Source organism: Medicago truncatula, chromosome 4 (genome assembly GCF_003473485.1).
Source record: "Medicago truncatula cultivar Jemalong A17 chromosome 4, MtrunA17r5.0-ANR, whole genome shotgun sequence".
Lineage (NCBI taxonomy): Eukaryota > Viridiplantae > Streptophyta > Magnoliopsida > Fabales > Fabaceae > Medicago > Medicago truncatula.
Genome location: NC_053045.1, coordinates 1,176,780 through 1,190,582, shown reverse-complemented (window position 1 = coordinate 1,190,582; position 13,803 = coordinate 1,176,780). Strand labels below are relative to the sequence as shown.

General features: G+C 32.7%; 2 protein-coding genes across 6 annotated transcripts; both read left to right on the top strand.

The window, feature by feature from the left end:
* The first annotated feature begins 3,426 nt into the window (after positions 1-3,426).
* Positions 3,427-4,066, top strand: LOC120579849 (uncharacterized). The gene has a single exon (XM_039832544.1). The coding sequence runs from the start codon at positions 3,450-3,452 to the stop codon at positions 4,059-4,061; it is 612 nt and encodes a 203-aa protein (XP_039688478.1). The 5' UTR covers positions 3,427-3,449; the 3' UTR covers positions 4,062-4,066.
* A 3,535-nt stretch (positions 4,067-7,601) lies between these two features.
* On the top strand, positions 7,602-12,171 carry LOC120579908 (rho GTPase-activating protein REN1). 5 transcript variants are annotated; one of them, XM_039832669.1, is made up of 11 exons: positions 7,602-7,720; positions 7,880-8,089; positions 8,457-8,738; positions 8,933-8,982; positions 9,567-9,627; positions 9,703-9,786; positions 9,882-9,995; positions 10,072-10,223; positions 10,436-10,496; positions 10,625-10,732; positions 11,217-12,171. In XM_039832669.1, exons 2-11 carry the CDS (start codon positions 7,907-7,909, stop codon positions 11,703-11,705), a joined length of 1,584 nt encoding a protein of 527 aa, XP_039688603.1. In that variant the 5' UTR covers positions 7,602-7,720; positions 7,880-7,906; the 3' UTR covers positions 11,706-12,171. The 5 variants fall into 5 exon arrangements, with proteins under 5 accessions (XP_039688603.1, XP_039688602.1, XP_039688604.1 ...); XM_039832668.1 differs by having other exon boundaries at positions 11,214-12,171; XM_039832670.1 differs by having other exon boundaries at positions 7,604-7,720; positions 10,622-10,732; positions 11,277-12,171.
* The last annotated feature ends 1,632 nt before the right edge of the window (positions 12,172-13,803 follow it).

Below are 13,803 nucleotides of genomic sequence, written 5' to 3'. Positions count from 1 at the left end.
ATGGTGTAATATAGTGTTGGAAAAAATAAAATAAAAACATCTCATAAGCATCTAGAAAAATTCTGATTCAAAGTCTGTTATTAGTCTGTACATTCAGTGATATTTAAAAATTTGGGTTTGTCCACATATGTAACTCCTATTCATTTTTGCTTATTTATCTGAAAAGCTCACTTCAAAATTTGGACCATTAAGCTCAAAATCTATTACAAACAATTCAAATCCAACTTCATTCTCAAGTCTCCCAACCAGAATTATGTTAGCGCGTCAATCAATTACTTGCAATGCAAGTTAGGGTTCTTAAGAAATTAGGGTTTCCGATTTAGGAATTAGAGAGAAATAAGAAGAAGAGAGAAAGAGAAGGTTTATTGTTTGTAATGTTGTAAGTTCATTAGTTGTTAAATACACTTACAAACATGGTTATGTACAAGCTTAGTTACTTGGCTTGCATGACAAGTTATCTCACAATCCCTAACTAACTTTGCTAAAAACTAACCAAGTGTAACAAACTTCTAACCAACTTGATTATCTTGTGTTTAATCAAAAGAAACCTTGATTAAAACACTAATCATATCTAAACTGAACTTGAATTAAATCTAACAAATTCTTTATAAAATTTAAAGAATTCTTACAAGCTTAAAACATCACTAACTTGAACTCCTAAGATCATCTACTTCAAGTTATATAATTCATTTTCTTTTTATCTCGTCTTACATATCACCACACTATGGGTGTGTTTGGATGGAGGGTTTAGGAGGGGAGGGTTTACTTTTCATTTTTAAATTACAGACATTATGAGATGTTTTATAAAAAGTTAACATTTTAACATGATAAACGACCATATAATACTTCAATCACACTTAATATATTTTAGAAAAACATGTCATATAATCCGTAATTTAAAAACGAAAAGTAAACCATCCCTCTCTTCCCCTCCTAAACCCTCAATCCAAACACAAGTCTTATAGCATATAAGTCATTAGCAAGACAATATAAGATTATCAAATTGAAATATCTAATATAACTTTTTTCTACTAACAAAATATAAACAATTTCTTGTCAAAAAAAAAATATATACAAACAATTTATCAGAGAATCACAACACTAACAAGTAACAATGAATTCCTCTATAGTCTACCACGCTAATTTTCGTTCTTGAATGTGTCTTTTGCAAGTCAATTTGGTCAACAAAGCTAATATTAAGAAAAGAGACAAACCCAAATTAACTCCACACTAAATAAATAATGAATATTAATATTAGATAGATATTCATGAACCCCGGTAACAATAATGCCACACACATTTAATGATCAAATAACAATTAACTCCAAAAAAAAAACTTCAAGTTTATAATTGAATTTATTCTTAATATATGTAGAATTGATATTTTTGTAAAAAATAATATGCTCTGAAATATGAAAAATTAATGTCGTTTGATTCTTATACATTACAATATAAACAAAAAAAATTGACAAAAATATACATAAGTTAAATATATGGTAGTAATTTTCCTATAAAAATATAGTAATTTTCTTTCTTATCTATAATTAAAATATCATTTTACCTTTCTTAAAAAAAAATATTTTATCTATTCAATTATAATATTGTTTTCATCCATAAGAAATAAGATGTTAACTATACGTGATGGCCGATAAAAAAAAAACTACACTTAGGAGGATGTATATTATAAATATGTGTTCTTTTTCTTCTTCTTTATTACACAATAGATATATGTTCTTTGCTTAAAAAAATGTTCTCAACTTTTGCATTTTGAGTAAAGAAAAAAAACCTTCATTTTAAGTGTTTTGGAGCCATGTACCCAAAAAAAGAAATTGAAGGTTGTAATATACTTCATCGTCCCTATATCTAAGCACCCTTTTATTAGATGCAAAACGTACTTACATACAGAGATGAATGGAGTACAACTCACTTCAAAAAGCTTTGACAAAATACACACTTCAAAAAGTTACAAGTTACCATTTAAAGATCGTAATCATTGAAGATTTATATTATATATCAATAGCTAGCTAAAGCTGCATTTGGGTATGGTATAAAAGTTTTATAATTTTTCAAGGTACAAAGCAAGCAATTAGACACATGCGACATGTATAACTACTATTATTGTCATTAGTTGCCCATAATAGCACATTATTATCCTAATTACCAGAACCAATGCCAACCTATACCAACTTGTCCACCCCATTCCACCCTCACACACACCATACACGCATGTATTATTTTGGAGATAATTTTACTAATCCATTGTTCAAAAATATATATTTACTAATCTAAAAAAAACTAACATATGACAATACATAAAAGAGTAGTTAGCACTTATAGCCATTAGTGAATGGCATAACACAATTTTCGTGTCACCAACCATTTTACAAACAATCTCTACCATATAATCATCCTCAAACAAATCCGTATCTCTCTCCTAATTCAAACACCAAAACCAAATAATTATAATTATTATCATAACATCAACAAGCCTCTCAAAAACTCTCTCCCCCTCTCACATTTTCCTTATCGATGAAGGTGAATGAGAGAGAGATGAGTTCCTAAAGTAAATATATGATTAATTAATCCTCAAACACCATCATCGACCTGGATCATCATAAGATAAGAGAATTAAAAAAATGGAGATTCAACGAATGAAAGAGTTGTTATCACTTTTGTTAGCATTCAAAAGTAACCGAGTTGCTCTTGTTGGTGGTAATCACACCGCAGCTAGATTTTGTTCTCGCTAAATACATTATAAAGAATATTTCTTCATTTCTTTCTTTTCATTTTAAATCCCTACCATGGCGGTTGAACTAGCTGCTTTTTCCTTTGGACCAAAAGGATACATTTCCAACAAAAACAAGCATGTTAGTGCACTTGCTTTCAACCCAAAAGCTTATTATCTTATAATAAGGTTCCCTTATTCAGGAACATGGAAGATTTTTTATCGTTTGGTTCTTTTGGCATTGTTTGTGTCTTCATTCCCATTGATAAGTTCATCATTGGTTTCAAGAAACCCTAGTCTTGATGATTCAGCCTCAAACATGAAGATTCTTCCACAACAACAACTCAATGGATTTGTCAACATGGATCAACTTTTAACCCTCCTCTTCAACGACCTAACAAACGAAGGCCTTGTGAAGAAATCGAATAAACACAAAGCCGTTTTTCTTGGAGATCAAGAGCTAGAAGGAGTTCATCAGTTTCAGAGTTTCATAGATCAATACAACATGGATTACATTTCATTAAATGACATGGAGAAACAAAGTTCGATTCTTGATGGCACAGTCGATTTCGTCTTCACATCAAACTTCCCTGCTTCATCACAATTCATCGACAGAACCCTAAAAACAAATGGCATTGCAGCGGTGGTGATTCTAAATGCGGCCGCGTTTCATAAGCCTTCAAACTACAAGGTAGCTTACATGAGAAGGTTCCAGAAAGTAGTAATGGCAATGAAGAAAATAACAACTTCACCCGTTAAACTTGGTTCCCAACGAAAGCTATTAGGATACGCAACAGAGGCAAAGAGAGCAGCACTTCAGAAACTTGAGGACGTTCTCCTTGAGCCTCCACGTGCTGCCTCCGGTAAATCAAGAGTGTATTTGAAGCGTATAAAGTATTTACCTGATTTAATGGGTGACACACTTGAAAGCTACCCTCGTCGGGTTTTCATCGACGTAGGGTTGCCACAAAAAGATGGAGGTAGTGGAACAGATTGGTTTTCAAAGAATTATCCGACAAGGAACAAGAATTTTGAGATGTATAAGATAGAGACTGTGGTCGAGAGTTCGCCCACGGCACAAGTTGAGATGTCGGATTGGTTGATGAAGAATGTAAAAGACGAAGAGTACGTGGTGATGAAAGCTGAGGCTGAAGTTGTTGAAGAAATGATGAGGAGCAAGTCTATTATGTTGGTGGATGAGCTTTTCTTGGAGTGCAAGCCACAAGGTTTGAATTTGAAACGAGGGACTAGAGGTAAAAGGGCATATTGGGAATGTTTGGCTTTATATGGAAAATTAAGAGATGAAGGAGTAGCAGTTCATCAGTGGTGGGGTTAAATAACTATTTGGTTGATTAATTGCTTTTGGCAGAAGTAATTAATTTATTATTGCATGAGATTCTCAACAAAGTGTACCTAATCACAATCTAATCTATTAAAAAAAGTTCACGAGACCATGCATTTTTATAGAGATGGACATTGTTGTGCCCATGCAGGATTGGTGTTTGAGAGAGAGTGATGTGGATATGGAAACAAAGACTTCCCAGATTTAAAGGCTTGAGAGAGTTAGAGAGATGGGAGTGGATCTAGGTGGCCTTCAAGCCAGGGATTTAATCTCTCTATTTCTTCTTGTTTTTTCATTCTTTTATTTTGCTGCTTTATGTATTATTATTATACTACTATTTTGGAAAGGGTAAATTGAGCTACTCACTTTGTATCCAATGTAATTTAAAAGTATATAAATTATTATGGTCTATAAGTATAATAATTAATGAATATAATGTTTGATTTTTATGTGTTAGTTAATTATTACTTACTCTATTCCACAAATGAGTGTCATGTAAGATGTCAGTTAACAAGTTAACAGCAAAAGTTTGACCTTGTAAACCTCAAAGACATTTGTAAAATAAATTCAACCAATGTTCTATACATAAATGAAACAATAATAATGCTCAGAAAATAAATTTTCTAACACAGAGCTAAAGTAATCCAACATTTGTTTACAACATTGTAGAACTTTAAAAAACAATAAAAAATTTCAGGAGTCATGTATCTCTTTGAATCACTGCAACAACTACCAAATATATAATAGCACAGGTGAAAATCAACTCTTAACTCCAATAATTTCACACGCACAACACCATTATTGTCCACAAACAGCGAAAACTCGTACTTGTAGCAGGATATGACCAGCAATGGCAATACAAACTTCAAAGCTTAGCTACGGCACAGGACCAGCAAAAAACGTGCAAATCCAAAGCATGAAAAAGCTTTTGACATGATCAGTTGGACAAATGCAGAATCAGCACCTGAAATGTGGCAACTCACCTAAAAGAAACCAAACTTGTTTTAGAACCCCACACATTGTTAATTACACATCAGATTCGCTGCAGTCACAAATTTGCTGCATTTATGCATTCAGCACATAAGCCCGATCTAGATCCAAAAATTGAGGATGAAAATACTGAGCTTAATATCTAAACCACCCGATCTAGATCCAAAAATTGAGGATGTGCCATATGCATGAATGCGGCAAATTTGTGACTGCAGGGAATCCTGGGCATGACAGTAAAGTTAAGCTTTACATCTGTGACAGAAGAGTTCCACTAGATGTGAAAGCAAGGCTAAATTAGTTAGTACATCCTTGTAGTTTCATTTCACCAACTATTAATTCAGACTTTTTTACTGTAAAACCTTTTAATCATAAAGTCCTTATCATTATTGTATTATAACTATATCTTTAAATACGGATACTCTTAGAATCTCTTTAAATGTCATTTATATGATATTTTACACATGACAACTATATGCAATGCCAAGACACTTCTTAAAATTATGCAGCGTATTTAATGGGTCAAAACTCAAAATTAAACCCCCCTGCCTCCTTCAACCAGAGTCCTTTCTTAACTCCGTTTCTTTATATTCTGCAGCAGAAGATACAGTGGCTAGTTTTCCAAACAGGCTCCCATGTCCCTCCCTACCTCGGTTCTTGGTTAAGACTTCATAGTCCCATGATTTCCCATATGAATATCAGGAGTAAGATGGTTAACCTTCTTAACAAGAGTGATCTAATACATGTTTGATCTATATATGAAGATATTGATAAGTTGTTTATGATATTGGATGTGTTCTGAATATGCTGCTACAAGTTTTGGGGAAAATGTTTTTTTGAAGGAAAAGGGAGGGAGGGATGGAAATAGAAGGCCAAAGGTGCAGGCTGTCACATTAGTACGAGCAACACTTAACAAAAGTTCAACGAGGTTCTTCTACGGTAGTTATCGAATATTTAAGGCCTAAGAAGTCAAAATTATTACCCATCTCCATGTGTATCACACTGATTAACAGATTGCAAGAGCGATAGACTCCTCAGTTCTTACTCCAACGTTAACTATGACTCTATAGAGACTATATGTCAAATCCTAAATAATATATTCAACAAATTTAAGGGATGCGACATAAAAGTGTGGATAGACGTACTCAATAAAAGTCGATATATCATAGTAGAAGTGTATTAGTTTCCCTTATTAACACCGCCCTTTCCTTTGATGATGGTGACTGGACACTCAGAATGGTGGGCACAGTAGTTGCTAACACTTCCCAGGAACATTCTGCAACCAAAAATTCAAAGCATTGTGAGAGGCGAGTCCATATAGTTTCCATCTTTAAACTTCAGATTCCTTAGAACAATAAAATATGAAAAATACATTTAAGTTTGAAATTTTCCATTTTCTTCCCTGGTATTACTGTTCGACCAGTGTCTAGCCAGTTGTCAGCATTATACATATGAAGGATAAAAAAATGTCCAAATGGTTTATTATCATGCCATTTTGTGATATGTAAGGTCCTAATCAGGTTCAAAAATACATATTAAGTCCATTGTTAGTGTAAGTTTCTATGTAACTTTCTGGCTTGTCAGAAGTAAATTTGTGTACCTCTTAATAGGGCCAAAAGCCCGAGACCCCATCACAAGCACATCAGCATGCAAATCCTGTACAGTTTCACAAATCTTCTCCTTTGGATCACCAACAACAACATGAGTCCTGACCTTAGTCTGCCATAGATAAAGAAAAGTCAATTGCAATGCAACTAATGTACTATATACCTGCCATTATTCCATTAACTTGAAACTGAACACTTGCGCAGAAAAGTGAAGGTGGGGGATTCAAAACCCACAACTCTTATCGCTCAAAGCTCTTATGTTCCTCCCCCCACACTGCTAAATGACTAATTCTCATACTGTTTGAGTTAAATTCAATGTAGAATGACAGATTTACAATGTAATAAACATCTGAGAAAGAAAAAATAATAAACTCAAAAATACACTGTATAAAAAAAGACAAATATATGAAAAAACTTGAGCTGCAAATAAATTATTAGTTAAACTAATTTTCACATACTTGAATTATTTCTAAATGAATAACTAAAATAAAAAAATAGATAGCCAGGAAAAAAAATGCTTTTGCCATTTTCCTTTATTTTAACTATGAATTTAATTTGTATGTACGGTAAATGTAAGAAAGTTTTAGCACATTCGTCCAATTACATATATCAATATCATATCATTTTCCTACATGAGAACCCAAATTCAATGATCTCTGGGATAAACAATTTTTGGTCAGGCTTTACTTACCTTACCGCCTCATCAACTTCGGATTATTGGGAACCAGAGAGTTAACACAAAAAAAAATCATGTCATTTTCCTATTTTAGTTTTAAAACTGTCTATGTGGTAAAACATTATAGAATACATGTGTGAAACTATTTTACTCGCATACCAATTAAATTGAACTCTTTAAGAATATGAATCTCTACAAATTGAGGCTAGTATTTAGTATTTTGCATCAAGTATTGTCAAGTTATTTTCGATAATATTCAAGCTCTTACTATTTCTCTCTTATATAAAACCCATAACTTCGACAGAAAATAAGGTGCATCTTTTGATGAGAACGCCAATGTTAAAATGTGATTTTCATTCCTAATCTTGACTCCATGCAACAAGGTTAAAATCAATTTAAACCTTTTGAATGTTTGGACTTGTACACAGGGGGATCTCTGCCTCTTTTTGATTAAAAAAATACATGCTTCTTCTAATTATATTAATTTCAAACTCTCTATGCTACTGTCTCCACATGTTTCTAAGTTATTAGTGTTCTATCAGGAAGGTTCTTCGTCTCCCGGACCTGATATGTACATAGACTCAGAAGATGATGAATCTGAGAGTGAGGATGATGATTTGTCCTATGATGATTATTATGATGATGAGCAAGATGAATCAATAGAGGGGTCAGATGTAGATGCTAGTGATGAACTTGTTAGTGAAACCAACAGCGAGACCGGAGACTCTGCAGTCAATGATGAATATGATAAGGTTCGAGTCTTAGTTAAGTCATGACAATTTGATGACATTATAGCAAATAAGTTTGTAAGTGAGCATATTCATTTATTTCTGTTGGACTATATTTAGTTTATGAAAAAGATAGGAACTCATGTTTTCATGGAGGAAGAAATGTGTAGTTCAACATGGTGGAATTCTGGTTTTACTCTAATTACATCCTTTTCTCAAGTATAACGTTTAACTGACCTTAGTTTTAGTTTAACCTTTGTATTATCAAACAAGTTTTTCCCTACCCAAACTCAATAAATTCTTTAATCAATTACTTTTTCTTGTTTAATTATATAAGGTTTGATGTTTAATAAATTCTTAAATCAATTACTTTTTTTTGTTTGATGTATAGGACCATAATATTTCATATTCATGTTCAAAGTCCTCAGAGGTTTGTGACCATCTTGAAGTCTCATTGCCTCAGTCTGAAGATATCAAAAGCTGTGAAAATTTCACAAGCCAAAATAAGACTGCTTCTGCAAATGACTCCACTAAGCCCACAGATATAATTGAAGGCTTATCCCCTGACCAAACTACAATGAATAGATCAAATTGTCCTAGCACTTCTTCATGTAACGACGCCATATCCAATAGAAAAATGCATCGACGCCGCACTGTTTTGGGGCAAAACCATGTGAGTAAATCTTCTCATGATTAGTTATGTGACTTTTTTAATATTGGCAATTGTCTTTGTCACTGTCATTTCCCCTAAATTGGCTAAAACTTTCATATTTCGGGCTAATTTTATACTTTACTTGAGACCGGTTTAAGTTTATTCTGTAACTATAAAGTCCAGGTTAATATGTCTTCTTTCTGTATGATGTCTAGGGAAGCAAGGACCTTTCCATGGAATCCATTGATTTTCTAGACGAAAATGAGCAAGTAATTGACATCTAAGAACTGTGGAATTCTTGGTTCGATTTTTTCTTGGTATATTTGTGATGTAACTCGTTCTTTGCCTTTGAACTGTGGTTCTTCAAACTCTTTTTATGCTTCGTAGATACAGACTCCTTTTATGCTACAATCAGAGCATGTTATATTTGAGGGATACTCTACAAGGCCATGCAATATGCTTATCAAATTATTTATGTTTGTCCATGAAGAGTCTTTCAGAAACATAGATAATAATACGTTGATAAAGAGTGTACATGAAATAAACATCAAAGCCATGCAATCCACTCATATATATTAAATTGACTCCTCATTGCTAAAAAATCCATGAAACCGCTTTTCCTTTTCATGTTTTGAAATGTATTTTAAGTTTCCATAATAAATAAAATTGAACTGTTATAAGGTATAAAATGTATAATAATATCTTGATATTATCGTAGAGTATCTTATACTATTTCACTGGACGTTACCAGTGTTAGAGTATCGTTTGAAATGGAGAAGTCACTTAAATGACTCTTATCATTTTTTTCACTTACTCTGTCCACTAACTTATGTTTCTCATGATTCTTAGAGCTGAAGTTGAGAGGCTTGAAGCTGTTAAGACAGAATTGCATAGGCAAATTGCAGAGGAGGTTAAACCTTGGTTTTCTCAATTTTACCTTGTCTGTGTACAAGAATCAATTGTCCATTTTCATTTCCTCTTGCAGGTAAAAATAAATGTAAAACTGCAGTCTTATGTGGAAACACGAAAGGAAGCATTGTACGAGCGTCGTGTGGTTCTTGAGCGAAATGTAAGTTCATTATGAGAGAACATACCCACTCCACGTGCCCCTCTTGCTCCATACTCATGTAAATTGAGATTCTGTTACCTACTATTCCCTTGCAGGTGGATAAATTACAGGAACAATTGCTAATGGAGAAGAGCTTGAGGGCAACTCTTGAAGCAGGACTTGAGTTTCCTCCAGGGACTTCATCTGAGTTATCTGGTATTGATGAAAAGGTTAGTCTATCTCATTCATATATTGTTTATTTGTTTTCATAATGCAACAACTTCTTAATCTTCATACTTTCCACAGACCAAGACAAATGTTGAGGAAATAGTGCTGATAGAAGCAGATCTTGCCGACTTAGAACGGAAGGTTAACGAGCTTGGTTTACGGCTTAATGCACAACTTGAATGGAATTCTAGTTCCATATCTCAACAGATATCAAGCCATGAAAGAAATTTGTATGTTAATCATTACATGAGAGCATCACTTTCTTAGTTCCTAATTTTACAATATTAAACTCAAACGCTTTAGTTTTCTACAAGAGATCGCTTTTACAATATTAGTCTCGATCACTTTTGTATGCAAAAAAAATATTGAGGTATTTTGGCACTTAAAATATTGTGTATAGATGATAAATTTTATATTTTACACATGGGAATCTATTTGACAGGAAGAACAAGCCAGATACTGAAGTTGCAGCCATTTCAGAATCTGACAGGTCAATAAAAAAGGTAAATTTAATATCATAATCAACTTGAAGATTATGTTATCAGTTTTGGATGAAGAAGACTGATGAATTGGTTCACTTATAGTATATTTCTACCCTTAATCCATGAATTATTTCTCAATTTTACAGCAGGACAGTCATTTTGGTGGAGCAGGAAACGAGAATGAGAGAAAACCAGAGTCAACATCTTTACCAAATAAACATTCGCCTAGTTCCAAGAAATCTGTTGCAAGAGCTGAGGTAAGTTTCCTAAACTATAATTTGAATCTAGATATTAATCAGACTCTTTGTTAAATTGTGAAATCAGCACCAGTAATTTTGTTGTAGGAAAAAAAATCCAAAGCTTAGTTGATATAAAAGGAATCTTAATTACTTTATATGCACATTATATTTTGTCGTAGGAAAAAAAATTCCAAGGCTTCGTTGATATAAAAGGAATTTATTAGATCATAGCATTCAAATAATTCTTTAACCAAAATCACTTTCTAAATAAAAGTTAAGAAGAATGAATAAATTCTAACAAACAAGCTTATGAAAATCAAGTTCAAGCAAACCAAATTTGCAAAATCTGATCTAAACACACAATAAACCAAAGATGCTTCTTGAAAGCAGCAAATTTTTTGTCAGCATGAAGATAAGACATTTGCTTTCAACAGAAATAACCATTTTGTATTGAAATTTTGTCGAGTTAAACAGACTTATTCATTAAATTCTTTCACAGCAGGGAGCAAGTTTCACTACTTCTACAATTACAAGACTAACGTCCAAACTATACTTTTTGAAGGATCGCCGTAGTCAGTTTTCAAATGAAATACGAAACATGAATAAAGGAAAAGCACTTGAACTTCAGCTACCACCTCCATCTCCCAACGAACGTCAATCGCCAAATAAGTCTCTACTTCGATCCCCAAATATGTCTCGAGAAAACGAACGTCAATCGCCAGTTCCATCCCCCAATAAGTCTCGAGGGTTTGAATTTTACATGTCTCTTATGTCTCCAAAAAGGACCCGAGGATCTGAAAATCATTCTCCATCAACCTCTGAGAAAGTTAGAGGCAATGAAGATCATTCACCTCAATATTCAGAAAAACTGAGAAAATCAGATAGCCAGCCATATCACTCAGATAGTCAGAATGAATCTTCACAATTATACTTGAAAAGAGGAAGGTCGGAAGGGAATATTCATAATGTCGACAAAAGTCAATTACATTAAGGCCAAATATTTTGTTACACGGCAAATTCAAGATGATAGAAAGACACTGCAATTATTCAGCAATGTTTTTGTCCAGGTGGGGCATTGCTATGCCTTTGGCTTATGAAATACAAGGCCTATATTCGAAGAAGTAGCATTCTATGTACTCTAAAATATAGGATGTATAGGGAACAGTTCAACCATCCCCATGACATAAGCCAGACTGTTTGATTACATAACATGCTGATATTTTCTGGCTCCTTAATGAGCATGATGGTTTTATTGTTTCATTCAACTGCATTAATATGACTTGTATTGTATAGCCTAAGCTGGAATTTTCCGATAGACCTTAGTTCAATTTCCTTTGCTCTGAAACCATAGAGCACAAATTTCAGATTGCTTGAATGGCATGGTGTGTTCATGTTATCAGTTCGGGGAATACCGTGGGAATATCATTCTTTTTGACAAGTTAATATCTTTCTATCAATTGTTGCCTACCAATTTACTTAGTTTTTATCTTCTCCTTCATTTGTCAACAATTCACTCTAATTGTTCATCCTCCAACATCAAAATTGTAGATTGAACCTGCAATTACAGTATCATCGTCTGTTAAGACGATTATGTGTTTCGTTGACAATTTGAACGACCTAAAATTCAATGACCATTTATGGTAATTAGCTTGTACTAATTTTTTTTTATTCTTTTTTATCAAAACTTTTGTATTGCTACTACTCCATTTCACATTAGCGTCTTCCAATGCTAATCATAGCTTTGAAAGTTTGTATTTTTACACATAAGTGCATCAATTGGTTTTTTTTTTTTTTTTCACTGATAGAAACTATCCAAAATTTTATTCAATTTATATTCAATTCAAGTATGCATGGAAGTTGAGCTTGAGATCAATTGAGCTATTCTCTTTATAAGAATTCATGACAGATCCATTGATTTGTGTTTGGGATACAAATGATTTTGTTGCTTAAATTTTTTAGATAAATGTTATATCTTTGATATAGACTATAGTTATTGAAGTATTATATTCTTAGCAATGGAATTTGTTACTCGTAATTATAAACATCAATATATCATTTCAGAGGAATTCAAATACGATACTAACAAAATCTTACACTTTCACAAGCCAATTAGAAAGGGTGTATTGGATTGAGATTTCAAGGGATTTTAAAAGACTTTTTTATTATAAAAAAGTCTCGTAGTATTCAATCAAGACTTTTACAAAATATAAATAAATCTTTATATGAATAAATCTTGTGATATTCAATTAAGACAGTCATGACTTTTTTTTTCAATACAACGAAATCCGTCATTATTCAATTATGATTTCTCACAACTTATAAAATGTCATTCGGTATTCAAAAATTGATAAAATTTTCTTTTAAGTGTTGTCCAGTGAGAATCATTTTCTTATTTTCCATGTGCGGAGAGAACATTATTCTTGTAAAATTATATTCCCATTTCTATGGCCCATGAATATCATTTTCAGGTGAACAAAATGATATTGTTCTAGGTGTAGAAAACTTTCAGTCAATATAGATCGAGCTACGTGTTAATTTCATTCTCGTAAAATTTTAGCTATTTGTTCAATTTATTAGTTCACTTCAAACTAATTTTATTTTAAGATGACTCTGTGTCTAGAGCCATTAAGACGACTTCAAAGTCTGTTATAAGTTAGAAATGAATATCATGGTGTAATATAGTGTTGGAAAAAATAAAATAAAAACATCTCATAAGCATCTAGAAAAATTCTGATTCAAAGTCTGTTATTAGTCTGTACATTCAGTGATTTTAAAAATTTGGGTTTGTCCACATATGTAACTCCTATTCATTTTTGCTTATTTATCTGAAAAGCTCACTTCAAAATTTGGACCATAAAGCTCAAAATCTATTACAAACAATTCAAATCCAACTTCATTCTCAAGTCTCCCAACCAGAATTATGTTAGCGCGTCAATCAATTACTTGCAATGCAAGTTAGGGTTCTTAAGAAATTAGGGTTTCCGATTTAGGAATTAGAGAGAAATAAGAAGAAGAGAGAAAGAGAAGGTTTATTGTTTGTAATGTTGTAAGTTCATTAGTTGTTAAATACACTTACAAACATGGTTATG

Excerpts from the sequence above, each read along its gene's own strand:
- LOC120579849 (XM_039832544.1), top strand. The coding sequence starts at position 3,450 with ATGGCAATGAAGAAAATAACAACTTCACCCGTTAAACTTGGTTCCCAA.
- LOC120579908 (XM_039832666.1), top strand. The coding sequence starts at position 7,907 with ATGTACATAGACTCAGAAGATGATGAATCTGAGAGTGAGGATGATGAT. Across the intron at positions 9,628-9,702 it reads ATAGGCAAATTGCAGAGGAG|GTAAAAATAAATGTAAAACT; the intron begins GTTAAACCTTGG and ends TTCCTCTTGCAG. Across the intron at positions 9,787-9,881 it reads GTGTGGTTCTTGAGCGAAAT|GTGGATAAATTACAGGAACA; the intron begins GTAAGTTCATTA and ends ATTCCCTTGCAG.